This window comes from Archocentrus centrarchus, chromosome 18 (genome assembly GCF_007364275.1).
Source record: "Archocentrus centrarchus isolate MPI-CPG fArcCen1 chromosome 18, fArcCen1, whole genome shotgun sequence".
Lineage (NCBI taxonomy): Eukaryota > Metazoa > Chordata > Actinopteri > Cichliformes > Cichlidae > Archocentrus > Archocentrus centrarchus.
Window position 1 is genome coordinate 23,058,784 of NC_044363.1, and position 13,025 is coordinate 23,071,808.

At 41.8% G+C, this 13,025-nt stretch overlaps 1 protein-coding gene across 2 annotated transcripts; it reads right to left on the bottom strand.

The window, feature by feature from the left end:
* Positions 1-77: 77 nt before the first annotated feature.
* Positions 78-6,952, bottom strand: slc16a13 (solute carrier family 16 member 13). 2 transcript variants are annotated; one of them, XM_030753867.1, is made up of 6 exons: positions 5,176-5,230; positions 4,871-5,137; positions 4,439-4,582; positions 3,454-3,710; positions 2,682-3,210; positions 78-1,794 (listed from the first exon to the last, which is right to left on the bottom strand). In XM_030753867.1, the coding sequence occupies exons 1-6, from the start codon at positions 5,228-5,230 to the stop codon at positions 1,544-1,546; spliced, it is 1,503 nt and encodes a 500-aa protein (XP_030609727.1). In that variant the 3' UTR covers positions 78-1,543. The 2 variants fall into 2 exon arrangements, with proteins under 2 accessions (XP_030609727.1, XP_030609726.1); XM_030753866.1 differs by lacking the exon at positions 5,176-5,230 and adding an exon at positions 6,824-6,952 and having other exon boundaries at positions 79-1,794; positions 4,871-5,116.
* Positions 6,953-13,025: the final 6,073 nt, after the last annotated feature.

The window sequence follows — 13,025 nt, forward strand, 5'->3', positions numbered from 1 at the left end:
CATCCCTTTATGACCACAGTGTACCCATCTTCTGCTGGCTGCTTCCAGCAGGATAATGCACCGAGTCACATAGATCAGATCATCCCAAACTGGTTTCATGAACATAACAGTGAGTTCACTGCACTCAAATGGCCTCCACATTCACCAGATTTCAATCCAATCGAGCATCTGTGGGATGTGGTGGACAAACAAGTCTGATCCACTGAGGCCCCGGCTCACAACTTACAGGACTTAAAGGATCTGCTGCTAGCATCTAGGTGCAGATATCACATCACACCTTCAGGGGTCTAGTGGAGTCCATGACTTGAAGGGTCAGGGTTGCATGACAGCAAAAAGGGGTACCAACACAATATTAGGCCGGTGGTCTAAATGTTGTGGTTGATTGGTGTACATGACAGAAAATAAGGAAAAGCATAATTGGTTATCGAGGCGCAATACTGTTTGTATTACTGTCAAAAGCCCAACAGAGGGCGCCATCATCCTGTTGTTTTGGGTGAAAACAATATCACTAAAGACCTGCCGACCTGGTAAAGGTTAAACACATACACTAAAAGAAAATAAAATATATTGTTTTTTTTTTTTGTTTGTTTGTTTTTTTTAAATCAAGGCTGAGTACAAGACATTTTTAAATATCACTGACAGTTTGCAGGTAACTGAAGAGGCAGGTCTATTAGTGTAAAAGCTCAGCTGTTTAGTGTTGCAATGCCTTGGCTGTAGACAATATTGCCTTTAGCATTGCAACACCAGTGAAGTAAGCGTGCCAGTAACCAGCGGGTCACAGTGACCGTGTCGTGGTCTTGTTTCAAACACGACAACTGTCCCGCTGCTCTCAAAGCCGAACAGCTCTGGTTTACAAAGCCTGCTCTGGTTTATGCTCAACAAAAGTACAAAGTGCTCAAGCAAATAAAATGACGTCATCATAAAAATGCAACTGAGAAAACACCATCTTGCGTTCCTGCTGAGCAACAAAATGCATCGGCGGGATGAGAAATTCCTGAAGATTAGCGCTGAACACCAGCAGCTCATTTAGCTGTGCTCAACATAAATCAGTGTTAACAGCGAGGGACATGCTGCGGTCTTTACCCGAACATCTGCTTCAACAGATTACAACTATAATTTGGCTTAGGGCCCTTTCAGGGCTGGTCCAGTGGTCAAGTGCCATTCTCACAGCAGCAGAATCACCTTTAAAGCTTTATATTCACATGAACAAAGAGAATAAAACTTGATGACATATCCAGAATTAAAAACAGCATCTGGCTTTGCATGAAAAACAGTCACGTGTGTGAATTTTAAATAAAATGCCCAGAGTTTCTTTTAAGGCAGAAGGTACTGACTCCAACAATAAACTGAGGTTCATATTTGTAACAAAGTGAGGAGCTCACTGGCCCCTTTCAGGCGCTACAGGTTTCACACGAAGCTGCAGCTTTCACTTCGAGTCTCTGAGGTATGATGTAAATACGCAGCTGTTCACAGACACGTGAAACAGACGCGTTTTGATCGTGTCTTCAGAAAGGCGCCATCGCTCGCAAGGCTCTTGAACCATTTACTGACAGAGTTTTGGATCATCCAGCTCCTCCGCGGGTTTTTGTTTGTCAGAGGGCAAACTGTTCATCTGTTCCAGCTCTGAATGCAAACCTTTCTCTTTGCCATCCAGGGAACGTCTTTGAGGAGGCGGCGGATCGGCGCGGGAGAAAAAGTGAGGCAGAGTGGTCACAATCAGCACACCCAGAAGGAGGAAAGAGCCTGCTACCACGAAGGAGGCGATGTAGTTTCCTGTGATGTCCTTCAGCAACCCTTAAAGAAAAAAATAAATTGTCACTACAGTGTTGCTTGAAATTTAAGAATGTGCAGAACTGAGAATGAGATTATGAAAGACTGAGGGAGAAACTTATGAAGTGGATAATACTGGCCTTGTGCTGATGACTGCAGTGCAGTTAGAAAAAAAAAAAGACTGGACAAGGGAAAAACACAATAAAAACAGCTGACACTCGAGCAACAACAACTACTCAACTACCTCTTTCTAAAGAGCAGTCTCTGTAATCACAGTGGAGAGTGTGTTAAGTGTTTCTCGAGGGCATCTTTTTTTTTCTGCCTTCCAAGCGGTTGAGCATAGGCTGTATATAAAAGATGGACATAGCCACCATGAAGTCGCCCACTGGTTTTGAACTCCACATTTTGAAGCCTCAGCATTAATGTTTTGGCTGCCACCATCTTATTTTTTTTGGGAGCCAAATGTGACCATATATAGATGAGACGAGATTCTAAGTTATTAGATAATGCTAATTAGCTAGATTAAGCTAATTGCTATAAATAGCATCAGATGACCTTGAAGCTGAAATCACCAAATTTAAATCAAGAATGGTGTTTTTTTTAATGGGAGTAGTTAAGGAACTCTGTGACAGCACCTCATTAGCTACATTCCCCTAAAAGGTTTTTCTTTCTTATTTGGGTGTGACAATAATGTTTTGACATATCCTGCCTGTGTTGGGTAACTATGCTGGCTTTAAAATGGAGCTGTGTGATAAGGCTGTAATGTTAGGCTTTTATCTTCACCCTGTTGTTTTTTAGGGCTGATTTAGGTCACCATAAATAACAAAAAAAAGGCAGCACGAGCTTCAAGATAAATACCTAAATAGCACTAATAGTGTTAACATTTCAGCTTTAACTCAATTCACACCTACCTGACAGAGGAGCCCCCAGAAGTCCTGCACCACTCTCGATGAGCTGCAGCAGTCCGAGGGCCCCCATCATGCGCTCCACGCCCACAATCATGGGGACTACTGCAAATACCAGGGAGGTCAAAGCCCCAGAGCAGAAGCCGTAGAGGAGGCTGATCGCCATCAGAGCGGTGTAGGAGCCAGACATGGAGCTCACGGGCAGCAGCATGATGAACACTCCTGCTAGGCATGTCCACAAGCTCATTAAATGTATGACCCGAAAATAGCCCAGGTCGGAGAACCAGCCTGACACTACGCGGCCCAAAATGTCTGTAGCACCTGCAGCTGACATAACAAAGGCAGCTTGGTACTCCGAGAAGCCAGCCTGGCGACTGTGGGCCACCAGGTGGAAGTAAGGCACGAAGTAGCCAACGTTAAAAAGTGTAACGGCCAAAGTGTAGGTGAGATAGGGCCTCTCAGTGAGCAGGGACAGCTCCAGGTAAGAGGCGACTCGCCGCAACATGGAAGCATATGACCTGCTCTCTGAATCCACCTGCAGGGGAGGAAAACAAGGAAATAGCTTCATGTTTACATATCACTGCATGATACTTTATGCTCTCAGGGTTAATTTAGAGGACAGACTAAGCAGAACAAAACTGAAATAGCCAAGAAACTTTAACTTTAGCCTCCTATTCTGGTACTTATCACAGCAAAAGTTTGATATTTCTCTGTGAGAAAGACTATTGGATATTTTTACATAAAGCAGACCACTGAAATGCGGTCCTCTCTGTTCTACCTTTGCCGGTGCTTTAGACCACTGCTGCGGACGGATTAGCGCCCCGCAGGGTATAATGTTGAGGCTGAGGCCCCCCAGGATCAGCAGGGCCCCTCGCCAGGCATACGTCTCCACCAGCAGCTGAAACAGTGGGTTGAAAGCGAAGGAAGAGAGACCAATGCTGGAGAACCCCAGTCCCAAAGCCAGAGCACGCCGGCGAGTGAAATTAGCCATGACTGTGGCCACCATGGGAGTGAAGACCATCCCCCATCCCAAACCTGGACCACAAAGGGAGTAAAGTACACTGTGAGAGCAAAGCGTGCAGTTCACTAGTTTAACAGTTAACTGTTAACCCCTTAAGCACTCTGTCACCTATCAAAAAGTACTAAGATCATTTTTTGATATTTTGTGGATCAAATGAGAGTAAACACCACGACCAGAAAATAATAACACTAACAAGGTGCACAAGGTAAATGCTAGCCGAGCAGCTAGAGTTAGCTCAGGGCACAAAGAGAAGTGGAGAAGCAGCATTAATAAATCAGTGATTTAAATAAGCCCTCAACAGGTTGCCTGCCTCCAGGACTTCATTCAGCAGCACAACAACAGTGTAGCTGTGTGAGTTTATTCATCCCTGAAATGTGTCTTCCCGTATAGGCAGGAGTTGCTGCAGTAGGTGCAGAAGTCACCTTTCTTTAAAAAGTGCATCTAAGTATGACTGTACAGGCTCTGGATTTTTTTTTTAACATTTTTCCTTATCACAGCTATTATAATCAATACCATTACATTGTGAGACTGCTGCCTCCAGCTAATCAAAACTGTAAATTAGAGAGTAAATAATAGCCAAAAGCGCTACAGCTCTGCAGCCACACTTTTCACAGGATGTGCAGAAAAAATAGTTGCTGTGTGAAGAAGCATCGTAAAGCAAATAATAGACGCAGCCGCCCCCCCCGAGCAACAGGAACTAAAAACGTTTTGATTGGTGTTTTAAGACTGTTACACCTCTTACCTGAAATCACTCCCATTGTGAGGTAGAGATGTACGAGACAGGTGGCCTGCGAGGCGAGCGTGAGGCCGAGCCCAGCGAGAAGGCCCCCCATCATCACCACCACTCTGGTATTATATGCATTACACAGTGCAGCAGCCAGTGGACCTGCAACACAAGCGAGCACAAATATTTCCATCATTTATTCATGAATAAATGTATCCTTTTTTTCCCCTTTTAGAAGATTTAAGGTTAAAAGATCTCATTTCAAACAGGATCACATGGATCCTGTACTAGTTTGTTCTGACTCTTTAGGCACAATACAAGTGTCAGTATGTTAAAAAGGAAAAATAATTACTATAATAATAGCAAGCACAATAATCCATAATAAACACAGCTGCTAGCTGCACTGCTACAAACTGCACACTCACACTTTAACCAGCATCAAAGACTCACTGAAGAACTGCTGCGCTGCCAGGCCCGTGGACGAGATCCAGGAGATGGCCTGAGCGCTCTCCTCAAAGTACTGAACGAACTCCACAAAGAAGATCCCCAGGCTCCGCATCAGGCCGAACACGAGGCTCGTGCTGATAAACATGGCAACGACCAGCACCCAGCCCCAGCCTCCATCCGGGCCCTCGGCTCCATCGCGCCGGCTCTCTGATTTGGGCTTGACGTTGGTCATGTCCAAAAGAGAGTTATCTAAAATGTTTTTGAAAAGGAAAAAATGAACATGAAAGCAGCGTGAGGAGAACCTCAGACAACTGAAGAGCGCAGAGCAAGTTTCATATCCTCTCTGTGGTTGTCAAAGGCCATAATGATTAACTTCCCACAGGCCAATAAATAGTCTGGTTAACCCATGCGTGTGTGAGTCAGCTGCTTAACGGGTTGGACTTCATTTGATAAGAAAATATAGGTGAGAGGTGACAGCTAGTTTTGAAGTGTTTGTGGATCAGGTGTGATTAAATATTTACATGTTCAAGGGGGATTGATAAGTGAAAAAAATCACTTTTCACTGTGAGAGCCCAATGTGGAAGCATAAGTGTTTTATGTCATCATGAATTATCACAGATTCACAAAGTCAAATCAGTGTGTTTGTTTGAACCATAAATTAGGATGTTATGGTATGTGTCCATGTTTGACTTATCAACAAGACTATATCTGGGTAACATAAAGCACTTACAGTTATAAAAAGTCACAAAATGGGGGATAATCATGTATAATTGTCTATACATGACAAGTAACATGTATAACATGTATTTGTAATCATCATTACAGCATGAACACAGTGGGAAACACAATGAATGATAAGGTAACATTCACCATAAGTCCAAGTGTAAAAAAAAAAAGTTTGCAGAAAGCTGATCACATGATGCATTTTCTTTATCTTCATAAAGAAAGGAGCCAAACTGTTGTTTCGATTCCTGTCAGCTTGTTTCTGTTGAGCTGTCAGCTGTTTGGCTTCCTGAAAACTGCACTTCCACTTCAATGTGGGTCATCAGCTCACCATATATAAAAAAAATTAATTCTGTTTACACAGACCATCTGCTGTCTCCACCAGTGGTTTCTTAGAGCCTACAAAGATGGAGCGGCTTTTAAGATGGTATTCTGCTTTCCCCTCTTATTAATTTATAGTGAGCGCTCTCTATAATGAAGTTGATTTTATTTCTTTATTCAAAAATAAACAAACATGAAAATTAAAATACATCGCTATTCAAGCAGCCTGTGGGGACTAAGTGGTTCCTTTAAAGGCTTATTCATTCAAATGTAACAGTTTTCTGTTACACACACATGCACACAGACTCTAAGTTTCTCCAGCTGAATTTTCTTCATAGCCAGGCTCGAAAACGCTAAATCTTTACAAATTTTAGTGATAAAGTTCACACAATCTAGTTGCTAGGTAGACTTTTTTTTTTTCAGCATCAGGAAGCTGATAAGTTTTAATGTTTATGTGCATGTTTTTGCTGTATAATGTAATTCCACAGCTATCACGTTTTTTATTTTATTTGCAGTTTTAAAAAAACAACTTTATTTTGAACGTGAGCTGAGTACTGTGCACGTGCCTTCTCTCCAATCGTTATCACATGTACTTGGCGTTGCTTCATATGGCGCATGCGCACAGGCTCCCGCAAGCGACTGCACGATACAATATGACATATTATTTTTTTACTTCGAGCTAAACTCTTCCAAACTATGTTTTAACTGTGTGTCTGCGGTTTCCAGCGGTGGGTCGTGGTTAACATATGTGTGAGTAACGGTGTGACACCGTTTACTGTGAAAACTTCACCTTTTCTGGCGGAGTGTGAGTGAAAAAGCCGGTGGAGACGCTACATTACATTAACTGTTTACAGCATTTTAAACAGCTCTCCGCCTGATAAAAGCTTCACTGTGCTGCTCATATCAACTCACCCCCGGCCTGTCAGCTGTCCCCTCGTGGTCCACAGTCTCCAGTTTCACTTTTGTAAACAGATAAATTGCATAATGAGGCTCTACAGTCCCAACACGGGCAGCGAAGGAAACCTTCAAACTGTATGCGTGCGCAGTCTTCACGGGGGCGCGCCTATCTGCCGTAAAATGGAATAATAATAATAATAATTAAAATAATAATAATAATAAAATAGTAATAAAAACACCTGTTTGTCTAAACCTACTGATCTGATCACTAATTTTACATTTGTTTCATTTTGAGGGAACTGGAATTTCAGGCCATTTCGGAGCTTATACAAAAAAAAATTTCTGACAACTTTGAGTTCAGATTAGACTTCAGTAGTTGTCTAAATTTCCTAGTAGATTTCTAAAGATAATTTTTGCTATCCTGTCATTATCACACTTCTTGACATGTACTGCTGAGCATTAAATGTGTTGAGAAAACACAGAGTGGGACGGAGGGTCTCTGAGTCCTTCCCTCCTGCTGCACCTGAACCTGACTCTCAGACTGACTGACTCTCAGATATTATCTTTTTTTTTTTTTTAAGCCTGTCATGTTTGGCAGATCTTGCAAACAGAACTGTGATCTGAATGTATTGTTGTGCCAAACATATTTGCTATTTCAAGATGAGCTCTATAGGTTCTCTATAGGCTCCTCTTGTTATTGTGTCACACAGACACATTTATTTGAATTATTTTTAACATGCTATTTGACAAATTGTGTTGGAGCTGACAGGCTTAGAAAAAAGAAAAGAGAAAGGAAAAAAGGAGAACGGGAAAGAAGAAGTAGAAAAAAGAAAGAAAAAAAGAGAGAGAGAGAAAAATAGGGAGAAAATAGAACAAAGAAACAGGAAAGAGTGCAAGTAGGTTAGCCAAATAGTTCATCACTTATAAAACATAAGATATTGTCAATATTTGCAATTATAAACTGTGTGGGAAAAACAAAATAAAAGAAGCATGGTTACACAAACCAACCGTGTCATGAAATGTACTTACCAATGACGGGAGAACGCCACAGCTCCGCCCATCAGAAGCTAGAGGCGGGCAAAGAAAGCCCCAGGAAGCCCAGGCCACCAGAAGCCCATCGAGACCTACGAAGACCCGAGGCCACTCATTCCAAGGAGAACCGCACACCCACCCCAGCAGACGGGAGAGAGAGGGCCCAGACGGAGCCCCCCACCCCCACCCCAGCCGAGGCCCCAGAGAACCCGAGGCGATCAGAAGCCCCCCGTCAGGTCGTTGCCTCAGCAAGATACCTAGAGTGACTCATGTTGGAACATTTTTCTAAACTGCTCAGATTAACTCTTTTTCTTCTGCACAGACTTTGCCATTGAGAAACTTCCGTAGGAGTCACTGGATAAATGTGAGTGTGAGACGCCATGGGAACCTTTTGAAGCATAAAGCGGCCACAGACTCCCCACAGTTCATTGTGTTTTGTGTTTTTGTGCACATCTTAGAATAAATGTTGTGTTGGATTTTTGTATCCTGTGTCTGACATGACATGTACAGTATTTTGAAACTGGATACATCAAAGATAAAGTCAACATGAAAAGAGATCGGAGAAAAGATCTTTAGCGGATTAAATATCAGGATATTACACATTTATTTCACAAATGAGTTTCCAAAGTTGGGATCTTTTTTTTTTTTTTTTAACTCACTGGTGACAAAAATGACCTTAAATCCAGATTATTTTTCTTGTTAGGATGACTGCATGAATCCATCAAGATGAGACACTCATGAACAATGACTTTATGTTGTAGGCCATTTTCCCATAATGCAGTTTGACATGTCTGTCGGCAAGTTGGCTGAATCCTCGTTAAGTTTTGGGGTCCTGCAGTTGATCGTGCTGCCTCACTGTCACACTGTCCTGAACATTAACATAACTGCACTTTTCCAACTCTGGAAAGTTAAAAATATTGCTGTGAAAGGCCTCATGCAGCCATAATACAGGTTACATTGGCTGACAGTGACGAGGGGTGCAGGTGGAACCATCCATTTGAAAAAAAAGCAATAAAACACAATGAAAACACCTCAATACACACAAAACTTTATTATTGGTAAATTGTACATAAATCATTAAAAGTATTTATTCAGCAGAAAAATGTCCCTGTCAGTGTTATATGGATTAATATGACTGCTGCAGAGGGTTAAGCTTGAGCACATTTTACACTTTATATTCTGTTACATCTCCAGTGATGCATCATAATCCATAAGATAAAATCATGTTTTCTTATGTTCTCTGACAAACAGCTTTTAGTCAGCTCACAAACACAGACACACAACCTGATTTAAAAAGTATAGAAATATATTTATAGACAGAAATCACAGCTGAAATTAAAGGCTTGAGCAGTGCGCTGTGTGGTTAACTGTTAATATTTACAGGAGGATTAAAAATGAATGAAACGTGTTGTGTTAGTGAAACAGCTGGTTAAACTGTTAAAATCATAAAAGTGAACTCTTTTTACCACATTAATGAACCTGCAGTGAGTCCGTGAGGTTTAAAGCTCAGTGTGTGGAACAAATGAAATTATATCTCTCATTGTCTCTTTGACTGAACCACTCATGCTGTCCTCCTCTGTCCATAGCTGCAGACCTCTCACACTCCTCAGTCTTCCCATCTGCAGCCCACCGATCATAGCAGACTAGATTGTCACTGATCCAGAACCACAGATCCAGCGTGCAGGAGTAGCGCAGTCCCAGCCACACATAGGAGCTGCTGGCTTTCATGGCTTTCACCTCAGCCGCTCTCTGCTGGTCAGGGTTAGTGATGGAGACCAGGTCACTGTAATTCTCTCTGCAGTAATCCAAGGCTTCCTCCCAGGTCTTGTTTTCATTGATCAGAACCAATTTATCTGCAATGAACAATCAATCTTCAGTTAAATCTGCGTAACAACAGCATGTGTTTCAGTGCACACATTCAGTATGTAACAAAAACATCCTAGTTATCCATTTCCTTCAGCTGTGTACTTCATTTGTTCAACTTCATGTATAAAATATTTAAATTGCTCAAATTATAACATAAATATATTTTCACCTCTTAAAGAAATTCAACTTTTCTCTAGAAGTAAGTGACTGAATAAATACAAATATGCAGTATATTCAGCTGGATCTTCTAAGTGATTCCACTGGTGCTGCTGTTAGAGAAAAATCTGAGATAAATCTAAAAACTCACCATCATAACAGAAGAAAGGTTTTTCTTTGTCACAGTCATCAGAGCTCCATTTTCCTGATCTGTCTAACAGAGTCACAGCACAGTTCTTGTTGTTTTGTGCATCCTTAAATAACTTCATATCCCAGTATCTGAAAGAGAAATGACTCCCATCTGACCACCTCCAGCTGTCTCTGAACAGGCCGATCCACACATTCATCTTAGTGCTCCTAGAGTTTGTCAGCTTCTTAAATTCTTCCCCTTCTACCTGATTGAGTCCACTGGCCAGGTCAGTGTGATGTTCTCTGCAGTAGTTCTGAGCCTGTGTCCAGTTACTCTTGTTCTCTATCAAATAGATTGTTTTACCATTTTTCTTCTTTTCTGTGAAGCCAACAAAAAAACTTCATCATCACACATGACTTAAAAAATACACAAAGACACATAATTTGTCTCATTTCTCAAACTCTCTGTTTGAGTTCATGTTATGTGAACACATTAACATTTCTATCATAAAATCGTACTATTATCCTCCTCCTCTCACCATCATAGCAGATGAACCACCAAGATTGGTCACATGTGATAACTTTCCACTTGTCTCTTAACCTCACACAGTTCTTAGGACTGTTTTGATCATCTGGTTGAGAACCTTCCCAGCTGGATTGATTTTGAGAGTATTTCACTCCTGGCAGGGACCAATGCCACATCCTGTTGTCTCCTCCTGTCTTGTTGAACAGCCCGATCCAGGCTTCACCTTTATCCTCTGTGGATTCACGCAGTCTCATCATGTCTGCTGTGTCAAACACACTGGCCAGGTCTGTATAATGCTGTCTGCAGTAGTTCTGTGCAGCTGCCCAGGTCTTGTTGACTCTAATGAAGTGGTACTTATACAGCTGACAGGTGGAGACGAAACACTGACCTAAAACCAGTAAAATATTAACAACAATGCAGAAAGAAGCACACACAAGTTCCCAGTTAAAAAGTCTACGACAGCAGTGTGGCTCTGAGTTCAGAGACCTGGTTAATAAAGGAAAGACTCAAACACAGAGCTGATAATCAAAGAAAAAGGACACATCAAAACAAGCAGAAAACAAATGGATGGAAATCAAATGGAGAAACAAAGATAATACAGGAACAACATGGAAAAAAACAAGACATGTTTGCAGGAATCAACACCAGGAAGAGAAGCATCATCATCTATGACAGGTAAACTGAACCAGAGCCTACAGAGGGGGAGGAAATGATAAGAGGAGAATTAAACACAGAAAGCTGCACGAGAAAATAACCTTTAAAAAATAACAGAAAGAGGAACACAGAGGAAATACCAATAGAATCAGAGCAATAATCAACAATGATAAACAAACATCATAACAGAATGTAGACTGAAAATACAAACAAGCAAATGAATAAAGTAGCGCTGAGGAGATGATCCACTCACCCATCAGAAAAAGCAGAAACAGACTCCACTGCATCTTCAATCTGTCAGATTAAATAAATATTTCTGTAGAAAATGAAAACATGTTTTCTGTAATGATAAACTCTATAACAAGGTAAAAGATAGCACAGATGAATGTAGGATGTATAAATAGACAAAACAGATCAATAGAACAGGGTCGCTCTGACGTTATTACATCACACATTTTATCACCATGCAAATATGAAGAAACGTAAAAGTCTGAATAGTGAATAATAAAATACAACAATAAAGGTCTTTTGGTGTCTGCAGGACTCTGTTAAAGACCTTTTATGACACAGTGGTAGCATCTGCCCTTTTCTATGCAGTGGCCTGCTGGGGGGGGGGGGGGGGGGGGGGGGTGCACCGAAACGGACAGAAGCAGGATCGACAAACTGGTGCGGAGGTCTAGCTCTGTGCTGGGATGTCCTCTAGAGCAGAGGTCCCCAACCCCCGGGCCGTGGACCGGTACCGGGCTGTGGGACATTTGGTACCGGGCCGCACATAAAGAATAAATAACTTAAATTATTTCCGTTTTACTTATTATCTGCGCCTAAACTATATTTTATTTTGAAAAATGGGCGGATTCGGTTGGTTGACCTACATAACGCTTCTTTAAATTTTTGGGTGCTCAACAAGAGTAGAAAAGCGCTATGTAAGAACTAGTCCATTTACCATTTTTATTTATCAACACCGGGGATAGCAGTGAGGTAGACCCAGCCATCAAACTGACTCTCCAGCGCTTGACACCGCGGCTCTGCAGCCACGCTCCATGTGAAATCGGCCGAACCCAGTCAAACCAGAAGCCAGCAAAAATGAGTATCAGAGAAACAAGCTCAGGGGGCTTACACTGATTCAGTGTTATGGTGAGTTGTATTTTTCATGCGCTTTATACAGTAAAAATCACCTAAGTCGAAGTCGCACAAATCGGGTTTTCGCTCTAGTTGGATGGCATCTGCAGGTCCTGATTTTTCCTAACATTAATTCCAATAAAATCATCACATAAATCCGTCGGATATTCACCTACCTCGGATGAAAAATCTGGTCCCATTGTAATAAATTTCCAGTTAAATGTGATCGCATAAACTGGATGAGTTTAGCGCTAAAACCCTCCTCAGCTCCTGTCCGCCCACTTCCATGCATCGGCTCGTTCGTGCACAACTACACACACACTAACAACGCCTGGAAATTGTTTTAGTGTTTATATCAGTTCATTTCACCGGGGACAATCGTGGCAAGTGTAAGCTACAAACTTGCACTTACGAGTAAAATTTCAGATTATAAAATTTGCAGAAGCAAATTCATAGATGAAGCAGAAGCCATTGCAGCGAAATTCGATAATAGACCCCAAACTGGGCCATTTGAATCCGACTGAGGTGATTTCTACTGTATTTGTTTTTGTGGTGTATCTTATTTTGAAGGCATGTTTTACCATGGCTCTAACAGCTGACCAGGGAGCGCTGTGGGCAGAGAGCCTGTTATTCATGTTGAGGCGGGATGTTACGAGAACGCTGCTGATAGAGTTGCATACGAATACAAAGTGGATTCCCGTTTTTTATTATTATACGTAGAAAATATCACACTTG

Bases quoted from the DNA above. Each gene is read 5' to 3' on its own strand.
- slc16a13 (XM_030753867.1), bottom strand. From the start codon at position 5,230: ATGGCCTTTGACAACCACAGAGAGGATATGAAACTTGCTCTGCGCTCT. The intron at 5,138-5,175 runs TCTGAGGTTCTC...ATGTTCATTTTT, and splicing joins TGCTCTGCGCTCTTCAGTTG to TCCTTTTCAAAAACATTTTA. The intron at 3,711-4,438 runs GTAAGAGGTGTA...TTTGTGGTCCAG, and splicing joins CACAATGGGAGTGATTTCAG to GTTTGGGATGGGGGATGGTC.